The 23,738-nt window shown below is 43.5% G+C and overlaps 2 protein-coding genes and 1 pseudogene across 3 annotated transcripts in view; 2 read left to right on the plus strand and 1 right to left on the minus strand.

The window, feature by feature from the left end:
- LOC311111392 (uncharacterized protein) overlaps positions 1-23,738 on the minus strand; it is a gene marked incomplete at both ends in the record, with an annotated part of 153,995 nt that overhangs the window by 36,475 nt on the left and 93,782 nt on the right.
- On the plus strand, positions 15,186-16,079 carry LOC311111651 (cocaine- and amphetamine-regulated transcript protein-like; annotated as a pseudogene). The gene is made up of 3 exons: positions 15,186-15,508; positions 15,643-15,726; positions 15,972-16,079. The product of its transcript is annotated as a cocaine- and amphetamine-regulated transcript protein-like (transcript).
- Positions 16,623-17,358, plus strand: LOC311111652 (cocaine- and amphetamine-regulated transcript protein-like; the record flags this gene model as incomplete). The annotated part of the gene is made up of 3 exons (XM_084154435.1): positions 16,623-16,787; positions 16,922-17,005; positions 17,251-17,358. The coding sequence occupies 3 exons, from the start codon at positions 16,623-16,625 to the stop codon at positions 17,356-17,358; spliced, it is 357 nt and encodes a 118-aa protein (XP_084010561.1).

Raw genomic sequence — 23,738 nt, forward strand, 5'->3', positions numbered from 1 at the left:
CATTTTTACAACGGAAAATGAAAACAAGTGTTTCTAATTGGACAACATTAGGTAGTCCCTCCCCTTTTCAGTCTGTTTTCTTCGGTTTGGTGCCTAATGAACACGACCCAGTTCAACTGCCTGTCACAGTCTACCTCCAGGGGAAAATAAGTCCAAAGGCAATATCTGAGTAGATGGTGCTTCCTTGAATTTTATCAGAATTACAATGACTCAGAATGACATTTCCATAAATGCTTGTTATTTTAAGAGATGGGGAGGTAAGACAATTAGTGGGGAATAAAGTTTATATCCATGGAATTACTCAACTCAACGCAAACACCTTCAGTGTGATTAGCAACGGAGCTCTCAGGGGAAGTTTCATTACTTAAATGTCAAATGAAACTTAGCGTTAGTCAGTTCCTATGTCTTGGGGTTGGCTATGTTTGTCCTGGTCTACTTACGGCTCACTTGGTGTATAACTGACTCAAACAGGGGTTTGAACAATTGCTATTATAAAAGCAATTTGGGGGGGGGGGGGGGGGTGTAATCAATGTTTTCCAGACCCTTTTTGCAAGCTGAATAGGTTTTCTGATTAAAGAGGCTACAGAAGTGATACTGGCAAGAGCAGTGTGCAGGTTTTTCCTTTTATTAATTATTTCCCCACACTTGCAACAAGCTAACTCAGAAGTGGGAGTGCTTTTTAGAATTTTGTCAGAGGCAGTGCTATATCATGAATATAGTTGCAGGTAAACGGTGTTGTTCGGCCTGACGCAAAGCAGAGGGCCAATCAATCCATTTACCTGTCACTCACAGGAGGTTGGTGGCACCTTAATTGGGGAGGATGGGTTCATGGTAATGGCTGGAGCGATATAGATAGAATGGTATCAAATACATCAATCACATGGTTTCTATGTGTTTGATGCCATTCCATTCCGTTCCAGCCCTAATTATGAGCCGTCCTCCCCTCAGCAGCCTCCACTGCTGTGACTATATTCATCAAAAAGCACTGACTCACATGCCTTATTGCTTTTATAAAATGGTTACCAATATATTAAAATTTGCTCCTGAGTGGCGCAGTGGTCTAAGGCACTGCATCGCAGTGCTAACTGTGCCACTAGAGATCCTGGTTCGTATCCAGGCTCTGTCGCAGCCGGCCGTGACCGGGAGACTCATGGGCGACGCACAATTGGCCCAGCGTCGTCCAGGGTAGGGGAGGGAATGGCCGGCAGGGATGTAGCTCAGTTGATAGAGCATGGCGTTTGCAACGCCAGGGTTGTGGGTTTGTTTCCCACGGGGAGCCAGTATAATTTTTTTTTTTTTTAAATGTATTCACTAACTGTAAGTCGCTCTGGATAAGAGCGTCTGCTAAAAAAAATAAAAATACAATACAAAATACAAAAAATATAAATAAATTACATACAGGTAAATCCCCAAATAAAGGAAACACCAACATAGTGTCTTAATAGGGCGTTGGGCCACCATGAGCCGCCAGAACAGCTTCAATGCGCCTTGGCATAGATTCTACAGTGTCTGGAACTCTATTGGAGGGATACGACACTATTCTTCCACAATAAATTCCTTCATTTTGGTGTTTTGTTGATGGTGGTGTAAAATACTGTCTCAGGCGCAACTCCAGAATCTCCCAGAAGTGTTCAATTGGGTTGAGATCCAGTGACTGACGCACACACAAACACCCTTTAAACCCCCTATGCTCTTTTGAGACCCCTCTTTCAAAGTCACTGAGATCTCTTATAGCCATGGTTGCTAAATAATGGGCAACTGGGAATTTTTAAACATGACCCTAAGCTTTATGGGATGTTAATTGCTTAAAGGAAAGTTCCACCCAAAAACAATCAGTCAGTCAGTCACTCACTCAGTCAGTCAGTCAGTCAGTCAGTCAGTCAGTCTGTGTGTGTGTGTGTGTGTGTGTGAGTGAGACTGTTTGTCTTCTTTCCCTCTTCACCACAACACATTTTGTTTGACATGTTCTGATCTTTTCTTCCATGTCACCTCTCCTGTCACGTGTTTAATGTGCTGTGGAGAGCCCTAACCTTTGAATGTGAAAGGTTATGAGAATTAAAAAGGTTGCAGTGTGTGTGTGGGTATGCATGTGTGATTTTGTGTGTGTGGGTTAGTGAATGTGTGGGTGCGCGTGTGTTTGTGTGCATGTACAGCATGTGTGTGCATTTGTGTATGTGTGTGTGCATGAACATACATGAAAGGGGAGGAAGAGTTTCATCAATATTACAGAAGCTTAATGTCACACTCAACGCCAAGCATAGGAGCCTGCTGAGGGGAGGACGGTTTTGGGTGGGACTTTGTGGGAGGACGGTTTTGGGTTGGCCTTTGTGGGAGGACGGTTTTGGGTGGGACTTTGTGGGAGGACGGTTTTGGGTTGGCCTTTGTGGGAGGACGGTTTTGGGTGGGACTTTGTGAGAGGACGGCTCACAATAGCGGTTGGAATGGAGAAAATGGAGCGGCATCAAACAGCTGGTAACCATGTGTTTGATGTATTTGATACCATTCCACTTCTTCCACTCCAGTCATTACAATGAGCCCGTCCTCCCCAATTAAGATGCCACCAACCTCCTGTGACGCCAAGATTTCCATATAGTGCAAATACAGAAATAAGCTTGTTGTTTTTAGGAACAATAATAACAACACCAAGCTGTGGAGGCTGACAGAAAGGTTCCGAGCACGGAACCCTCAATTACCTCAAGATGACGCACAAGGCCAGTGGTGAGGGACTGCAGGGCCGACAAGGGGAGTAGGTCTGAGTGTACACGTGCACTGATCCAATGAACCCGGCACTGCTCCGTTTGCCTCAGGGCTGATGAGAGGACAAGGAAGGGGTGGATTGAGGTATCTCTCCCGCTTTCTCTCTCGCTGTCCCTCTTTCTTTCTTTTTCTCTCTCTCTCTGTCATGAGTTGGTTTTTGTTTTCTCTTTGCCATTATTAGAAAGGGGCCGAGGAACAACTGCTTACCCAAATTTAACAAGTCTATCTATTCCAACAAGGCAGGCTCTTATGATATGCCATTCCATTCTTGACCCATGTGTTTGACGAGTATTATTCAGAATAATAAAGCGTTGTCAAACACACAGCTATAGACACACTTTACCTACCCACGCATTAAGCATCTCAACAGATGGTGTTTGGCTTCATTAAGCAGGCTTTAAAGATCTCAATGTTATGATTTAATGTTGGTAGCTGTCAAAGCTAAGCATTAATCATAGCCTCCACCCACTCGACTGTGAGAGGCCATATTTTTCTTTCTCTCTGAATTATGCACTAAAGCACTAAAGACGCAGAGAATGTCAAATATACAGAGGGTTTCAACGAGAGAGAGAGAGAGAGAGGAGAGAGCGAGAGAGAGAGAACACAGAAAGAGATTCACAGAGTTTGAGAGGACAGAGAGAGGATGAGAGAGAGCGAGAGAGAGAGAGAGAGAGAGAGAGAGAGAGAGAGAGAGAGAGAGAGAGAGAGAGAAATATAAAGCACAAGAAGAAAACATCTGCCAAAAGTGAGGAGATTGGTTTTGACAGGAAGACATTACCAGCAGCCTGAGAACATGAAATGGGTCAGGATTCAAGGCAAAGTTAGCTGAGAGAAAATATAAAAAGGGGGATTGGAGGAAAATAAGAGAGTAATAAACAGTGTCAGGGCATGTTACGCAATCTAAAGTTTACCTCCCTGGCTTTCAGGGTCAGTTGTTGCAGAGCGCTGAGGATGTAATTGGATTAGTTCTGTTGACGTTTTCTTCATGTTTTCTTCATGTTTTCTTTATTTTCTATTGAAAAGACGTTTGATGCTTTTCATTCAATAATTTGTTCACCTTCAAGTTATTAATATCTTAAAGCCACAATCTGTTATATGTTTTCCAGCAAAACGGGAGCCCCACCCGCAAGTTATATTGTTCAGGAATCAATGGGTATATCTTTATCATTCATTGAAATGACCATTGAACATCAGTAACTATTGTAGATTGAACCTTTAATAACAGAACAATGTTAAAAATGTTGTCACTCATCAGTAAACTAATTCAAGACCATCAATTCAGCACAAGTTAATCAGTCAGCAATAGTGGATGTAATCTGCTTCCCAAATGGCACCATATTAGCTTTGTAGTGCACTTCTTTTGACCAGGACCCATATGGATCTGGTCAAAAGTAGTGCACTATATAGGGTACCATTTGGGACACAGCCCTTGTCATCATTTGTTGTTCATTAGATAGGTTTCAATCCAATTGACAGATTTTCATGTGAATATTCAAAAATCTGCATACAAAAACAATATGTGAATTTTCCCACCAGAGATGTTTCCATCAAATTGACTGGTTGTGGATAAAAGGCTGTGCCTGACTTTTGCATTACATTTCCATACAATTTAAATGAGTTAAAGAAAAAATATATAAAGATCCCACCTATTTTGTTTTGTCCACATTTGGAAAGTTGACCAACAGATATGCTGCTTCCATCAGGCCTGTCATTACATGTTTTATCCAACATGTGCTTTACTCCCATAAAAAGGTTGGATGGAAGCCTGGGTAGTGACTATATTGTGTTGGAATTACACTTCCTGCTAACACTGTCAGCTCTCAACAAATGATTCTGATCGGACTCTGAAGGGAACTCAAGTGGCCTGTATGAATCAACTGTAATTACTAATGATCAGACAACATCTGGCAAAATAATTTCACAATGGTCATCAGCAGTGCTGGAGGGCTGCCCCACTGGGCAAAAACTAGTTGTTTCCACCTAATTTCCACCAAAGAAATCTATGTGATGATGTTGAATCAACATGGAAAACCGATTGGATTTGTAAAAAGTCATCAACATAAGGGCCTTTCATCTTTTTTTACTCAACTTTTCACCTAAATCCAATGACATGGTGATTTTAAAAAAAATCACATTAGTTGACAACTCAACGAAATCTAAATCAAAACTAGACCTTGAACTGACTTCTGTGCCCAGTGGGCTTTTGTTCCAACCCAACTATGATAAACATTTGATAAGATGAACAAGCATCCATCCATCTACCCTACATCACTGGTCACCAACCCAATCTAATTGGCATAATACAAACATCTCCATAAAAATCAGTCCGTTTAAAGTAGAGATACAGTATCCGCCGATGTCGCACTTCTGCATCTGCAGTGCATCTGCGGTGAAAGTTGAAAGTTGACATCCCCAAAATCTGTCTTCTCACAAAATCGTCTGTAGACTCCAAATGGTTTGGCCTACAACTGTTATGGAAAGATGAGACTCTCATGAACACGATGGTGTTCTCCATTTTGCTCTACGACCCCCACAAGTGTCTTGGGACTCGTCTGAAGTCGGTACAACCGATATGCCAAATTCTGTCTGTAGCGTCCGAACAGTTTGGGCTACACACTAATATGGACCCTCTGTGGAAAGGTGAGACTCTCACAAACATATAGAGCAGGCATTCACAGGGAGGATATGGGGGGAGAGAGAGGCAGAAAGAGAGAGAGAGAGAGAGAGAGAGGATACCTAGTCAGTTGCACAAATAAATGCATTCAACTGAAACGTGTCTTCCACATTTAACCCAACTCCTCTGAATCAAAGAGGTGTGGGGGGCGGCCTTAATCCACGTCCACGTCATCAGAGAGAAGAGGAGGCCCTGAGAGACCATTGCGCTGCAGCAGTCACAGTAACTATACACTCTGCTTTGTTTTCTGTGTGTAGAGAGCGAGAGAAAGCGAGAGAGAGACAGAGAGAGAAAGACAGAGAAAGCGAGAGAGAGACAGAGAGAGAAAGACAGAGAAAGAGAGAGAGAGAGAGACAGAGACCGAGAGAGGGGGGGATGATCCTTAAAACAGTGTCTAAATCACAGCTCAAACTGGCACTAAGACAACAGGGCAGTTACTCCTATGAGTCATTCATTCAGAACACAATAGACATGACAACCACTCAGGAAATAATCCACACAGACACCAGGCTGTAGTTATTGCAGATGTCTGAGGAATATGCCATCCCATTCTGGAAAAGGAAATTGTTGGCTGTCCATGCGAGCATGCCAACATAGTCGTTAGTGCATATATCTGCATGGATACGGCTTCTCTTGTCTCACTTGCTATCTACCAATTAGGTGTGAGTCATAGCTGGTATCAACACAAAACGTGTGTGTGTGTGTGTGTGTGTGTGTGTGTGTGTGTGTGTGCGCGCGCGTGTGTGCGCGTGGGTGTGTTGATTGGCACTCTGCTTGACAACAAAACCCTTAAAGACATCACAACACTTCATGTTAGAGGCCTGTAGACAATGACATTGGAGAGAGTGAGGAAGAGAGAGAGAGACAGAGATAGAGAGACAGAGAGACAGAGAGTCGAGGAGAGAGAGACAAGTAGAGAAAAGAGAGACAGAGAGAGAGGAGGAGAAAAAGTGGAGATCACAGACAGAGCAATTGATTGACCTGAGGAGCATCTTCACTTTCCCCTCGTGTCCTCCTCCTCCTCCCTCTCTTACGTCAGGGTCCATAAAAAGCGTGTTGTGGCAGTGATGGGCCCTGTACTAATGAGGCACCTTGGTGACAGTGTCATGGCCAGCTGTAATTAAAGCACTGTACTGAGATCGCTCTTCCTCTCTTGATATGAGTCCGTTTGTTTCTCTCTCCACCTCTCTGCACCTCTCTGCACCTCTCTCCCTCCTCTCTCCCTCCTCTCTCCCTCCTCTCTGCCTCTCTGCACCTCTCACCCACCTCTCTCCCTCCTCCCTCCACCTCTCTGCCTCTCTTTCCCTCCTCTCTCCACCTATCTGCTGCTCTGCACCTCTCTCCCTCCTCTCTCCACCTCTCTCCCTCCTCCCGCCACCTCTCTGCCTCTCTGCACCTCTCTCCACCTCTCTGCACCTCTTTCCCTCCTCTCTCTACCTCTCTGCACCTCTCTCCCTCCTCTCTCCACCTCTCTGCACCTCTCTCCCTCCACCTCTCTGCACCTCTCCCTCCTCTCTCCACCTCTGCACCTCTCTGCACCTCTCTCCCTCCTCTCTCCACCTCTCTGCCTCTCTGCACCTCTCTCCACCTATCTCCCTCCTCACTCCACCTCTCTGCACCTCTCTCCCCCCTCTCTCCCTCCTCTCTCCCTCCTCTGCACCTCTCTTCACCTCTCTCCCTCCTCTCTCCACCTCTGCACCTCTCTCCCTCGTCTCTCCACCTCTCTCCCTCCTCTCTGCACCTCTCTCCCTCCTCTCTCCACCTCTCTGCACCTCTCTCCATCCTTCATCTTTCCGCTCTCACTCCTATTGCCGCCTGTTCTCTCACAAAGACCTATATACAGTATGTCTAAGGCTTTTCCCTAGTCTGTCCTCAAATCAAATATAATTGTATTTGTCACATGTGCCGAATACAACCGTGAAATGCTTGCTTGCGAGCCCTTCCCAACGATGCAGAGTTAAAAAATAATAATAATACAAATAAAATAGTAACACGAGGAATCAAATAAAATACACAAGAACGGAGCTATATACAGGGAGTACCAGTACCAGATCAATGTGGAGCTATATACAGGGTGTACCAGTACCAGATCAATGTGGAGCTATATACAGGGAGTACCAGTAGCAGATCAATGTGGAGCTATATACAGGGTGTACCAGTACCAGATCAATGTGGAGCTATATACAGGGAGTACCAGTACCAGATCAATGTGCAGAGGTAAGAGGTATTTGAGGTAGATATGTACATGAAGGAAGGGTAAAGTGACAATGCATCAAGATAGATAATAATAAGACTAAAATAAAGGACAAAGTAGCAGCAGCAAATGATGAGTGTAAGAGAGAGAGTGTGTGTGTGTGTCTGTATGCATGTGTGTGTTATGTGTGTGTGCGTATGTAGTGTGTGTGAATGTGTGTAGGTTTTGTGGGGGAGTGTCAATGTAGCATGTGAGTGAGTGTGTATATGGTGTGCATACAGTACATAGTCTAGTGAGTGTGCGTAGGGTCAGTGCAGATAGGGTCAGTGCAGATAGGGTCAGTGCAGATAGTTTGGTACCATTAATTGACTATTTAGCAGTCTGGCTATACAGCAGTCTTATGACTTGTGGGTAGAAGCTGTCTCGGAGCCTGTTGGTCCTAGAGCTGATGCTCCAGTACCGTTTGCTGGACGGTAGCAGAGTGAACATTCTATTGCTTTGGTGGCTGGAGTCATTGCCAATTTTTCGGGTCTTCCTCTGCCTGATATACAGTGCATTCGGAAATTATTTAGACCCCTTCACTTTACCCACATTTTGTTATATTATACAGCTTTATTCTAAAATTGATTAAATATGTATTTTTGCAAATTTACTAAAAAGACAGGATTGTGTCGAGGGACAGATCTGAGGAATGGTACCAAAACATTTCTGCAGCATTGAAGGTCCCCAAGAACACAGTGGCCTCCATCATTCTGAAATGTAAGAAGTTTGGAACCACCAAGTCTCTTCCTAGAGCTGGCCGCCCGGCCAAACTGAGCAATTGGGGGAGAAGGGCCTTGGTCAGGGAGGTGACCAAGAACCCGATGGTCACTCTGACAGAGCTCCAGAGGTCCTCTGTAGAGATGGGAGAACCTTCCAGAAAGACAACCATCTCTGCAGCACTCCACCAATCAGGCCTTTATGGTAGGGTGGCCAGATGGAAGCCCCTCCTCAGTAACAGGCACATGACAGCCCGCTTGTAGTTTGCCAAAAGGCACCTAAAGGACTCTCAGACCATGAGAAACAAGATGATCTGGTCTGATGAAACCTTCTGGAGGAAGCCTGGCACCATCCCTGCGGTGAAGCATGGTGGTGGCAGCATCATGCTATGGGGATGTTTTTCAGCGGCAGGGACTGGGAGACTAGTCAGGATCGAGGGAAAAATGAACGGAGCAAAGTACAGAGAGATCCTTGATGAAAACCTGCTCCGGAGAGCTCAGGACCTCAGACTGGGGCGAAGGTTCACCTTCCAACAGGGCAACAACACTAAGCACACAGCCAGACAACGCAAGAGTGGCTTCGGGACAAGTCTCTGAATGTCCTAGAGTGGCCCAACCAGAGCCTGGACCTGAACCTGATCGAACATCTCTGAAGAGACTTGAAAATAGCTGTGCAGCGACACTCCCCATCCAACCTGACAAAGCTTGAGAGGATCTGCAGAGAAGAATGGGAGAAACTCCCCAAATACAGGTGTGCCAAGCTTGTAGCATCATACCCAAGAAGACTCGAGGCTGTAATCGCTGCCAAAGGTGCTTCAACAAAGTACTGAGTAAAGGGTCTGAATACTTATGTAAATGTGATTTTTCAGTTTTTGTATTTTATTTAAATTTGCAAACATTTCAAAATATCAGTTTTTGTTTTGTCATTATGGGGTATTGTGTGTAGATTGATGAGGGGGAAAAACAATTTAATCCATTTTAGATTAAGGCTGTAACGTAACAAAATGTGGAAAAAGTGAAGGGGTCTGAATACTTTCCGAATGCACTGTAGAGGTCCTGGATGGCAGGGAGCTCGGCCCAAGTGATGTACTGGGCTGTCCGCACCACCCTCTGTAGCACTTTGCGGTCAAGAGCGGTGCATTTTGCATACCAAGCGGTGATGCAGCCAGTCAAGATGCTCTTGATGGTGCAGCTGTAGAACGTTTTGAGGATCCGAGGGCCCATGACAAATCTTTTCAGCCTCCTGAGGGGAAAGAGGCGCTGCCGTGCCTTCTTCACGACTGTGCAGGAGTGTGTGGACCATGTTAAGTCCTTAGTGATGTGGATGCCAAGGAACTTGAAGCTCTTGGCCCGCTCCATAACCGCTCCTATCCTCATCTCCTCTCCTTGATTGCTCTTATCTGAAAGAACCAGATGTAAGCCAGCCTGATGATGAGCTGCCTGTCAAGTCTTTTCCAATCAGTGCAGATGAAGGAGAAGAGATGAGGGTAGGGTAGATTTGACCTGGTGGGTAATCACAGCTTCACCACAGCAAAGCTAGGCAGGAAGTTTAGAGAGGAGACAGATTTGACCTGGTGGGGCAGGTAATCACAGATTCACCACAGCAAAACTCAAGAGGTGTCACAGAAATAGGCAGCAAGGTTAGAGAGGAGACAGATGTCTAACTTTCTTACATGGAGAAAGTCTACTTTTCCCAGAGCTTCCCAAACAACTTGTAACTTTGGTTACATCACACTCAATTGACTACCAACCCAGCTTTTAGCTGCCATGTACAAAATAAAACTAAACTGAACTAAAAACCCAACTCACTGATCAGAGATGAATTGGACCCCGGCATCAGCTAATGGGGATCCAGATAAAGAAGCCTGTGTATGTGTGTGTGTGTGTGTGTGATGGGATGTTAATTGCTTAATTAACTCAGGAACCACACCTGTGTGGGAGCACCTTCTTTCAATATACTTTGTATATTGAAAGAAGGTGCTTTCCTTTATTTTGGCAGTTACCTGTATTTTCATTCAAAACTTTATTTTGATAAGTAAATCCATACTATTTTATTCTTTGTGTGTGTGATGTGTGTGTGTGTGTGTGTGTGTGATGTGTGTGATGTGTGTGTGTGTGTGTGTGTGAGCATACAGTAGTTTGAACCTTCTCATGAATCATACATGGATGTCCAAGAAAGACGTGCGGCGCAAGTCCAAGTTTATGCCCACTAAAGACAAGATTTCTAGCTTTGTTCCAACTCCCTCTGCCATGACGCAGCAGCTCGGTGCAGTGCAGGATGCCGTCTTCTTCGTCTGCGTCCCAAATGGCACCCTATTCCCTATACTGTATATATAGTGCACTACTTTTGAGCAAAGCCCTATAGGGAATAGGCTGCCAGTTGGGACTCAGCCATCTTCTTTGTGTTTGTTTGAGCCCAGATCTTATGATTGTCCTCTACTGTGAGAGACTAAACAACATTTAAATATCTGAGGCATGAAGGACGTAATCATCCACTCCCACGCAGAATCAATGGCAGCAGCGCAAAGTCCTATTGGCTTGATAATTAGACCCTACTGACACACACACGCACACACACACACACACACACACATACACATGCACACAAACACGCACGCACACACCCACACACGCACCCACACACACACAGGGGAGAAAGGCTACAAAGGGAGGGGATTTGGGAGTCTCAATAAAACAAACACCAGCAGAAGGAGAAAGGAGGAAGATGTAAGGAAGATGTGAGGAAAAGGGGAGGAAGAGGGGAGGAAGCTAAGAGGAAGAGGGGAGGAAGATGGGAGGAAGCTAAGAGGAAGAGGGGAGGAAGATGGAAGGAAGAGGGAAGGAAGAGGGGAGGAAGATGGGAGGAGGCTAAGAGGAAGAGGGAAGGAAGATGGGAGGAAGCTAAGAGGACGAGGGGAGGAAGATGGAAGGAAGAGGGATAGAAGAGGGGAGGAAGAGGGGAGGAAGAGGGGAGGAAGAGGGGAGGAAGCTAAGAGGAAGAGGGAAGGAAGAGGGAAGGAAGAGGGGAGGAAGAGGGGTGGAAGATGGGAGGAAGCTAAGAGGAAGAGGGGAGGAAGCTAAGAGGAAGAGGGGAGGAAGATGGGAGGAAGCTAAGAGGAAGAGGGGAGGAAGATGGAAGGAAGAGGGAAGGAAGAGGGCAAGGAAGAGGGGAGGAAGATGGGAGGAAGCTAAGAGGAAGAGGGAAGGAAGAGGGAAGGAAGAGGGGAGGAAGAGGGGTGGAAGATGGGAGGAAGCTAAGAGGAAGAGGGGAGGAAGAGGGGAGGAAGCTAAGAGGAAGAGGGGAGGAAGATGGGAGGAAGCTAAGAGGAAGAGGGGAGGAAGATGGAAGGAAGAGGGAAGGAAGAGGGCAAGGAAGAGGGGAGGAAGATGGGAGGAAGCTAAGAGGAAGAGGGAAGGAAGAGGGAAGGAAGATGGGAGGAAGAGGGGTGGAAGAGGGGAGGAAGATGGGAGGAAGCTAAGAGGAAGAGGGGAGGAAGATGGGAGGAAGCTAAGAGGAAGAGGGGAGGAAGAGGGAAGGAAGAGGGGAGGAAGAGGGGGAGGAAGAGGGAAGGAAGAGGGCAAGGAAGAGGGGAGGAAGATGGGAGGAAGCTAAGAGGAAGAGGGAAGGAAGGGGGGAGGAAGAGGGGAGGAAGATGGTCGGAAGCTAAGAGGAAGAGGGGAGGAAGATGGGAGGAAGCTAAGAGGAAGAGGGGAGGAAGAGGGAAGGAAGAGGGGAGGAAGAGGGGGTGGAAGAGGGAAGGAAGAGGGGAGGAAGAGGGGAGGAAGATGGGAGGAAGATTAGAGGTTGAGGGGCGGAAGATGGGAAGGATAATGGGAGGAAGAGGGGAGGAAGAGAGAAGGAGGAGGGAAGGAAGGGATAACTAGGGGAGGAAATCATGAAGAATGAGTTCTCCTACACAACAGCAGCACCGTTCAGTTGGGAATTGACTTCAAAGACAACATTGATACACACACAGGCAGTAACACACACAGGCAGTAACACATACACACACAGGCAGTAACACATACACAGGCAGTAACACATACACACAGGCAATAACACATACACACACACACAGGCAGTAACACACACACACACACACACACACACACACACACAGGCAGTAACACACACACACAGGCAGTAACACATACACAGGCAGTAACACATACACACAGGCAATAACACATACACACACACAGGCAGTAACACATACACAGGCAGTAACACACACACACAGGCAGTAACACACACACACACACACACACACACACACACACACAGGCAGTAACACACACACCGGCAGTAACACACACACAGGCAGTAACACACACACACACAGTAACACACACACACACAGGCACTAGCACACACAGGCAGTAACACACACACAGGCAGTAACACACACACACAGGCAGTAACACATACACACACACAGCTGAGAAAGGCAGTGTACCTTCATACCATCATAACAGAATCCTTCACTCAGGGTAAACAAGTTGGATAACCTTTAACCTCAATCCTGTCTCTCTCTTGTACTCTTCCACTGTATTTTCACTTGTCTCTTCTCCGTTGCACTCCTAAACATACACACACACACAAAATCAATCAATCAATATCATGGGCTGGAGCTCTATATATGACATTGTGTGGTGTCGACTGTGTTTGTCGTGTCTGTTCTGTTTGTTGGTATTCTTTTTGTGTTGTGTGTGTGACAGATCTATACAAATGAAGTGAAAGAAAAGTGATTACAGTAGAGTCTTGTCTATTGAAACTTTTCCATTCAATTGTAGATTTAAAAAGCATATATGGAGTAGTTACTATTGCTGCACTAAAAAGAATACCCAGACTAAGTTTTGCAGTCAGTGCCTGACGCCTTCTTCATTGATGGATTGAAGTAGGCGCTATGTATACAGCCAATGTTGATTTATTTGGTCTAGACAGAAATCTGGTTCTAATTATCTGAATTTCCCAGAATGTGGGTTGGCTTTGGCTGCCTCCATGATCAATAAAAAGTTTAATTTCCTTGACCTTCCATTTGTAGGTTAATTGGTGCTTTGTTGTTGGGTCTAGTTAGGAAATATCTGAATGAGAGGAGAAGCTCTTCTAGCAGCTGATGTGTTGTTGAATAAAACTATGGCAACAACACAATGCAAAACATCACAACTCAACACAAATGCAAAGACATCTTTCTGTAGGCCTACATTCAATAAAAGCAACGCAAACCGATCACAAATAATAACAATTGAATTCTTGAAATTGGCTTGAGTGGGACCATAGGGAACCTGCGCCTGACTGTCCATGATTTATAAATAATTAAAAATAAAAATTGTGCCAACTGGTTTGCTTATTTAAGAAATTTGATGTCTCCTATAGCATTTACTTTTACTTGTTACTTTTACTCAATTATGACAATTGGATACTTTTTCCACCACTGTACATTTAAAACCAAATACCTTTAGACTTTTACTCAAGTAGTATTTTACTGGGTGACTTTCACTTTTACTTGAGACATTTTCTATTAAGGTATCTTTACTCAAGTAGCTTATGAAAAATTGGGTACTTTTCCCACCACTGCTAATAAACATGTGTTTTATCTGTTGTGAATAACATTTGTTTTTAATAGGCCTATCCGGCGTCTAAGTCGGTAATTGGAAAATAGAGGAGTGACTCACACAAATGCGCAGAGCCCCAGCGCAATCAAAGCGCTCTAGTCCTCATCTCCGTCTCGGGCTGACAGAGAGGAAACGGGGATATCGCGGAAATAAGAGATCAAAAGAGATGTTCGGATGTTTCGTGAATAGCCAGCTCCGAACCCGGAGAGACTTGATGCTGCCGTCAGAAACCGAGATGATCAAAAACAAAACATAATGTAACAGTAACACAGCAACACAGTATACCCGTCTGTGATCTGTGTCAATATTTCTAATGATCATCTCTACACGATAACGCTGCTTGTGTTGTGGTTAATTGTCTCAATGCACAGAATGGTTAAAGATGAGTAGGCTAGTGCGTCATGTGGAGTTCTGACCAGTTTAGTCTGTTTCCCAACCCAAGTCTCCAAACAGAAGGAGAGGAGAGATGACACACAAAGACATCCTGATTTCTGGATGCCATGATTTTTTGGCGAGAAAATGGGACAAAAAATGTACAGCACAGCAGCCTCACCGCACATGGCACCAGAGATAACTAAAACTATTGGCCTACATTTTTTTTTTACGTTCATGGTGTCATCTGTAATGTGTCCAAAATACACAATGAAACGGGTGTAATTATTTGATAAGATCGTCAATTCTATAGGCTATAAAAGTTTGCATCCAATGACCAGGTACAATGGTGGATTTTTGCAATTACACTAGTAATTAACGCGCAACGCTACTATCTTTACACTGATATAGCATAACTATTTACATTACATTTACATTTGAGTCATTTAGCAGACGCTCTTATCTAGAGCGACTTACAGTTCTGAGTGCATACATTTTGTACTGGTCCTCCGTGAGAATCGAACCCACAACCCTGGCGTTGCAAGCGCCATGCTCTACCTGAGGTACACTGTTTCTTCCGTCTTTCCTCTGCCAAAAACTGACCCCTCTCCAAATGGACCTCGTCATCCCGTCCAGCATGAATATCGAGGTGCTATTTCTGGCACATACCATGTCATAGAAAACATCTCATGTCGTCAAAAAAAAAGAAAAAAAAAAGAGAGTAGGCTATGCCTTGTAGGAGCGCCCGCAACTTTACGCAATGACAAGCCAGCCAACTTTACGCAATGACTCACCCACGCCATCTCGCTTACGTATGAAAAATCTATGGTTAAGGTGGCACAACGGAAGCCACAGACATCGGTTACGGCTGTAAACAGATAAAGGGTGTTTGTATTGCGGTAACTGGAGTATTTGAACAGGACCTCTTGGAGACGAAAGATATCTTCTACTGTGCGCAATCTCTTAAGGACCATGGAAAGTTCCAGACTATGGACCAGAGCCGTGGTTTGCGCGGTGTTGCTGTCCATCGTTCTTAGTGCTGAAATTGACTATTCGGATTCCGAATTGGACCTCGACACAAGAAGTGTGAGAGACTTCTACCCCAAAGATCCGAACTTGACCAACGAAAAGCAACTGGTAAGTTTCTATCTAGGTTAAAAGTAAAACGTGCGACTTTATTGATTGATTAGTATTAGCTGTTTGTCTATTGGAGAGGTCTGCTTTGGAAGGATTTCTCATTCTAATGTGTCCATATTCCATATTTCCCACAGCTTGGAGCACTACATGACGTTCTTAAAAAGCTGCAGACCAAGAGACTTCCGTTCTGGGAAAAGAAATTCGGCCAAGTCCCTACGGTAAATATAACAATTTGAACGAAGCTTCTAAAAGTGGAAAGACCTATACTTCTAAAAATGTATTGTCTAAACTGGCGCGTAAAACTAAATTTCAACATTTTAACTTTCACTAAATGCTTTCATGTGCCATGTTTTGTGGATGATGTGATCTGATGTGGTGACAGGTGGATATGGCCCCATAGACCTTTGCATCTGTTGGCAAAAATATCACACACGGTCTTATTTTGTTTACCTTCTCTTTTCAGTGCGACGTTGGAGAGCAGTGCGCAGTGAGAAAGGGCGCGAGAATCGGCAAAATGTGCGACTGTCCTCGCGGAGCATTCTGCAACTCTTACCTGCTCAAGTGCTTGTGAATTGAATTGGTCTGAATCGGTCTGAATGTAAATTGATGGCAAACTAAAACTGTTACATCAGAACGACATGTGATATAGTAGTATTGTTATGATACTACAATATACGATTATCGGGAGAGTGACAGGTTGCATTCTGAAAGATTGTCCAAACCCCAAAAAGGCTTATTTTGAACTTATGAAATATTTTATTTTCAACTGGATGTTTCTGTAACCAAAAATGAGTTGTGATATGAATAAACAGCGTTCTATCTTGTTTTGTAAAGCAGCCTGAGTGGTCTCTGTTTGCTCCAAGAATTTCATGATCCACATGCATAAAGATTATGCGCAATGCTGTATGCGATAATGGTATGGGTTATTGCCTACAAACTATTGAAGTAAAAAAATGAGGTCGATGTACTGGGATACCTACCAATAACATTAGTCATGAAGTACATGGAGTCTGTAAACAGATAAAAGGTGTTTGGATTGCGGTAACTGGAGTATTTGAACAGGACCTCTTGGAGACGAAAGATATCTTCTGCTGTGCGCAATCTCTTAAGGACCATGGAAAGTTCCAGACTATGGACCAGAGCGGTGGTTTGCGCGGTGTTGCTGTCTATCGTTCTTAGTGCTGAAATGGACTATTCGGATTCCGAATTGGACCTCGACACAAGAAGTGTGAGAGACTTCTACCCCAAAGATCCGAACTTGACCAACGAAAAGCAACTGGTAAGTTTCTATCTAGGCTAAAAGTAAAACGTGCGACTTTATTGATTGATTAGTATTAGCTGTTTGTCTATTGGAGAGGTCTGCTTTGGAAGGATTTCTCATTCTAATGTGTCCATATTCCATATTTCCCACAGCTTGGAGCACTACATGACGTTCTTAAAAAGCTGCAGACCAAGAGACTTCCATTCTGGGAAAATAAATTCGGCCAAGTCCCTACGGTAAATATAACAATTTGAACGAATCTTCTAAAAGTGGAAAGACCTATACTTCTAAAAATGTATTGTCTAAACTGGCGCGTAAAACTAAATTTCAACATTTTAACTTTTACTAAATGCTTTAATGTGCCATGTTTTGTGGATGATGTGATCTGATGTGGTGACAGGTGGATATGGCCCCATAGACCTTTGCATCTGTTGGCAAAAATGTCACACACGGTCTTATTTTGTTTACCTTCTCTTTTCAGTGCGACGTTGGAGAGCAGTGCGCAGTGAGAAAGGGCGCGAGAATCGGCAAAATGTGCGACTGTCCTCGCGGAGCATTCTGCAACTCTTACCTGCTCAAGTGCTTGTGAATTGAATTGGTCTGAATCGGTCTGAATGTAAATTGATGGCAAACTAAAACTGTTACATCAGAACGACATGTGATAGTAGTATTGTTATGATACTACAATATACGATTATCGGGAGAGTGACAGGTTGCATTCTGAAAGATTGTCCAAACCCCAAAAAGGCTTATTTTGAACTTATGAAATATTTTATTTTCAACTGGATGTTTCTGTAACCAAAAATGAGTTGTGATATGAATAAACAGCGTTCTATCTTGTTTTGTAAAGCAGCCTGAGTGGTCTCTGTTTGCTCCAAGAATGTCATGATCCACATGCATAAAGATGATGCGCAATGCTGTATGCGATAATGGTATGGGTTATTTCCTACAAACTATTGAAGTAAAAAAATAAGGTCGATGTACTGGGATACCTACCAATAACATTAGTCATGAAGTACATGGATTCATAAGAGCGGAGTCTTGTCTGGACTGAGAATTAAATAGCATTTCTTAGGCCAAGTGGAGATATGGCCAGACATAAACAGAATAGTAGTGTATAAAAATGTGTTTTATCTAATAAATAGTATTTACTTAGAGCTTTAGACATTTACACTACCTTCCTTAAGATAAATACAAGTTATATAATTGCAATAGTTACACTTGTAGAGAATATTTTATGGTTTTGAAGTGGATAAACATAAATAAATAAGTGTGTTATTGAACTATTTGCAACCCTTGTGGTGTTTTTCCATAGAAGCATTGGTGTCACTCCAGGCTTTTTTGGGGTGTCAACAGTCTCTCTCGCTCTCGCTCTTTGCATTGTTGGTTACCTCACAACAATGCAAAGAGAGAGAGAGAGAGGGAGAATTCCAACCCTTTAATTACAAAAAGTAATGCACCAAAACTGTGTGTTTGAAGCTGGTTTGAGGATTTTAAACACCATATTTCCATTCTGTACCACCCAAAGTGGTTCACAAACCTGAAAGTTGGTGTTTGCAAAATATGTTGTGGATTTTAGGTGCAATTACAAGGGAAACATGAAACAGCAAATCAAGTTGTTGATGAAGGCAAATCAAGTTGTTGTTGATGGACTCTGGTCAAAAGTAATGCACTGTATAGGAAATAGGGTGCCAGTTGGAACACATCCTCTCCCATACTATCACACCAATATTTCTTTCTGATTCAAACATAGGACTGAATAGTAGGCCATTTTTAGGCTGTGAGGTCACAGCCTTAAACAAGTTTTACCATATCAGCTAATTACATACACGCAATCGGTGACGGCCAAGACAGGTGTTGTAAGGCAGTAGGTAGGATTGCTGACATAGATCACAGTTGTGGATTGTTTAAAGTTCTCTGTATACAGTATGTGTGACAATCTCTCAAACATAGTCTCACCTCAGTCTGTGTTTCCCTTACCTCTCTATACATCCATCTCCATCCCACCTGCCTCACAACACCACATACCCAAATAGCTAAAATGTTACCCATCCTCCAAGGCTCTCCCACTGCGGTTGATCTCTCCATCTCCTTCTCGGGCCCTCCATCCCTCACACTTGTCCAGGATGTCTCTCTGATTCCTCTCCTCTCTCTTCCCTGATGGGCCCACGTCTCATTAATAATAAATGTGTTGCGTTCTACAACAAATAAACTCTGCCTCAGGAAACTCACAGAATGTTATTTCGGTCTATTTGGCGCCTGCCTTTCAAACACACCGTCCGCCCTCCTGAAGCGTCTCTCCAGTCGCAAGTAAGACATTCTGCGGCGCAAGTGGGGACACTTCAGGCTATGGAGTGAGTTTCACACATACCCATGTGCTACATTCACCCCCCAAACTTACTCCACAGCAACCCCAGCATTGATCTGAGCGCAACTGCAGATCCGAGTCATGGCACCATCCGTAACGGACGTCACGCAGCTTGCCTAGCGAGTACCGCTTCTTCCTGATTCGGCTCATACCTAGGCTCGAGCCCAGAGTTTCACACATCCCCATGTGAAACACCCACATGGTGTTCCTTCTCTACACATTCGTTTCCTTTATGTTCATTAATATTTAATAGATCGCTGGAGGGGGAACTCTCTGGTTGACAGTATAGTCTGATGGATGCACACACCGAGAAGCCCACTCTGGACGGTGATGATGAATGAGACTGGAAGAAGGACCATTATCTGAAAGTTACCTGCTGATGGCAATGTTAATGGCATGCACTGACGCACATCTAACTTACTTTCCTGCAAAGAGCCTGGTCATAAACAATGTTAAGTCAATAGTGGAGAGACAAATAAAATATAACTCCTCCAATGAAGTAGGCCTACAACAGATGTGATATCTGTATATGTCTCTATGATTTAACATGTAGCGGTTCGTAGGTAAAATCACTGGGGAAGCCAGAAAAAAAAGCAATTTTACAACCTATGTGTTGTGATAATTGCGTTCTTTGCTCTATAACCTGTTAGTTCATATGCCTTGCAACCGTGATATATAGGCCTGAAGGCTGAGACAATACGAAGACACAGTAGCAGAATAAATTAAACCACACCTTTGTTTCATCACAAAACCGGAGAGCAACTTCTGTCTGGTGAAGTCCACAAAGCATATTGCATGTAACAAACAGTTACATGACCTACAGCATGGTCAAGCAAGTTAATGTTTCCGACATTTTCGGGCCACTAAACAACTATTGATTTAGAACTACTGAGAGTGTTGCTGCAAGTCGCAAAGAAAACAGGAGCTTCCTCCACTATTCCAGCACTATTTCAACTTCAACATTTCAACATCATCAAATCACCTATGCTTAGTCCAGTGACAACTAAAATATACCAGTGGCGATTTTAGCATGTAAATCTTGGTGGGGCAAACTCCCCCCAAATTGTTTTAATGCATGCCAGCAAAGCCACAACACAACACTAAACAATACATTAATTGCACTATAATGGTGACAAAAGGTGCCCACAAAATGTTAGGGCCTACATAAAGCTGTCCCAACAGCAGAGCTTTCTTTTCAGCAGCATGGAGTGAATCCTTACCACTGCTACACCAAGAAACACAAGCAATGGACATTAGACCGGTGGAAATGTGTCCTTTGGTCTGGAGTCCAAATTGGAGATTTTTGGTTCAAACCACTATGTCTTTGTGAGACGTGATGTGGGTAAACGGATGATCTCCGCATGTGTAGTTCCTACAGTAAAGCATGGAGGAGGAGGTGTTATGGTGTGGGGGTGCTTTGCTGGTGACTCTGTCTGTGATTTACTTAGAATTCAAGGCACACTTAACCAGCATGGCTACCATAGCATTCTGCAGCGATACGCCATCCCATCGGGTTTGGGCTTAGTGGGACTATCATTTGTTTTTCAACAGGACAATGACCCAACACACCTCCAGGCTGTGTAAGGGATATTTTACCAAGAAGGAGCGTGATGGAGTGCTGCATCAGATGACCTGGCCTCCACAATCCCCCGACCTCAACCAAATTGAGATGGTTTGGGATGAGTCGGACCGCAGAGTGAAGGAAAAACAGCCAACAAGTGCTCAGCATATGTGGGAACTCTTTCAAGACTGTTGGAAAAGCATTCAAGGTGAAGCTGGTTGAGAGAATGCCAAGAGTGTACAAAGCTGTCATCAAGGCAAAGGGTGGCTATTTGAAGAATCACAAATAAAAATATATTTTGATTTGTTTAACACTTTTTTGGTTACTACATGATTCCATTTGTGTTATTTCAAAGTTTTGATGTCTTCACTATTATTCTACAATGTAGAAAATTGTAAAAATAAAGGAAAACCCTTGAATGAGTAGGTGTGTCCAAACTTTTGACTGGTACTGTATATCTTTTTTTGTTATAATTTTTTGAGCTAAACAGGTGTAGCTCAAAACCCTGAATGACAGGCCGCAACTGAAAGATACCAAAAACAATTTAGTCCAATCAAGGTAAGCAAAATATAACGTCGCTGTCCATGGTTCTGATTTCTGTGTGAGTGTGTGTGTATGCAAGTAGAAAAAACATGTTGACTCACCCTACTTGTAGAGAAACGCCAATGCCATCCTCCTCTCTTTCATGTTGACAAAACAATCTATTACATCAGTACACGCTTGTATTTTTTACCTGGCTAAAATGTTTGCTTGCTAGACAAACTTCCTTTCATGGGCAATGTTAGCTAGTTAACAGTAATCTTCTAAATCTAGCTACATATTGAACATCCATGCTCTCAGGCCAGGGTCACAATGTATGAATTAATGGTTGGATCAGAATCGCCATTTGGAGAATTAAGTAAATCCAAATCCCTATCTCCATCCATGGCTAATTTAGGAACGGGCCAATTTTAGCTAGCTAGCTAGCTAGCCACCGGAGGAAAACAACACAACGAGATGCAACAATTCAAGTTGATTCTGTCGATGACATATGCTCTCAATGCCATTTGATAGGAGTGACGCCAAATCCAAACTGGCTTGCTTCCTTTGACACTTTTTTTTTGTGTGCCTGGACCATTCACAGTTGAGCTCACTTAGTTTAGCTCACTGCTGATTGGCAGTTTTTTGGGGAAGCCTGGCTTCCCTTGGCATCCATGAATACACGCCACTGGCAGAGTGCATTTAGTTCTGCCCAGGGCGGAGCTCAAACTCTCAGTCTTTGGCACAAGAACACATTCCACTCAAAGCCATACATCTTAGCCAACAGAGCACAGGAGTTGGCTCAGAGTGGCGAGTGTTGTTGTGCAGAAGGTTGTGAGTTCAAGCCCCCAAAAAATAATGCACTATTACATTTACTTGAACTGACACTGATTTAGCATATTGTTAGTGCATGTCTTATGAAGTCCACCTAGTGGTCATACTGTGGCTTTTCTGATTATTATTGAGAGCAGGTGAAGTGAAGGTGAGTTGGACATGCTGAGGTAGCCCTGCCTGCAACTTAAAATCACGTTGGTTTCCCGAGTGGGAGACTGGGGCCCAGGTCCCACCAGTTAAATTGACGCCCAACAGTGGGACAATCTCAATGATTTCGCATCGCAAACAAATCTCCCAAACCTGTCTCTCCAGTTAGAGTGACAATGGATAAGGACAACTCCCTCCTTTTGAACACTTCTGACCGGGGCATGTGTGAGCTGAGATATATCCTCAGCATATAAGGCAGCAGGGCCTGATGGCAACAGCCCAAAGGTCCTCAGGATATTAGTGGATATTGTATTTGGAATTGTGTATGATGCTTTTTCATCTGTAGATAATGATGGAATGTTTTCATGGCACTTTAAAGGTTAAAGGTCCAATGCAGCTGTTTTTATCTCAATATCAAATAATTTCTGGGTAACAGTTAAGTACCTTTATTGTGATTGTTTTCAATTAAAATGGTTAAAAATAAACAAAAATAGCTTCTTAGAAATGATAAATTTCTCAAGCAAGAATTTTGCTAGGACTGTCTGGGAGTGGTCTGAGTGGGGAGGGGAAAACTCCAGCACACCAAAACAGGCTGAAATTTCAGGCACTTTTCAAACAGCTCTTACACTAAAAGGGCATTATCATAATTTTTAGTATGGAAATATAAATAAAACACAGGAAAATCCATTTTTTCACTGCACTGGGCCTTTAAATAACTATTGGGCTGACACTTCAGATGTGAGGGCAAACATGGTAGTTAATAATGGAGCTTGATAAATACGGGTCATTTTAAGCCCAAAACACAAATAAAGTCCCCTGTAGCTCAGTTGGTAGAGCATGGCGCTTGCAACGTCAGGGTTGTGGGTTCGTTTCCCACGGGGGGCCAGTATGAAAATGTCGCTTACTGTAAGTCGCTCTGGATAAGAGCGTCTGCTAAAATGTAAAAAAAAAAAAAAAAAAAAAAGACAAGTGGGCTGTTTTGAGCCAAAGAAATCAGATCACATAGCAAATTATGCAGCAGCTGGCTTATTTACATAACCTATACACAGCATTGTCTTCCATGCAGTATTTTGCTCTGTTGCTAGTTCTGACCTTGGTATATGTATTTATTTGATAGGGAGTGAGACAGATACATTTAAAAGATTTGACTTATCAAATTGTCAAGGGTAAGATGTACTCATGTATGTGAGTGTTATTGCTATCTATGAAACACCATCTGTGGGTTGTACAGAAAACTTTTCCATCAGATTAAATTCCCCATCACATCCTAATAATGCTCATTCCAAATTACCCTCAATGCCTTGTTGACCTTATGTGTTCATGCCATGTTGTTACAATCATGCTACATACATATGGTATGTAACCACGCTGTGCTAAAACATCATTTTTCCTTCACTCATTAAGTATTATGCACTGAGTATACCAAACACTAGGAACACCTTCCTAATATTGAGCAGGTGTTCTTCATGTTTTGTATACTCAGTGTATATCTAAAGGAACATATTCCATGGTTAACTAGCTGTGAGTAGCGTAAACACCT

This window comes from Coregonus lavaretus, assembly GCF_964263955.1.
Source record: "Coregonus lavaretus genome assembly, chromosome: 37".
Classification (NCBI taxonomy): domain Eukaryota; kingdom Metazoa; phylum Chordata; class Actinopteri; order Salmoniformes; family Salmonidae; genus Coregonus; species Coregonus lavaretus.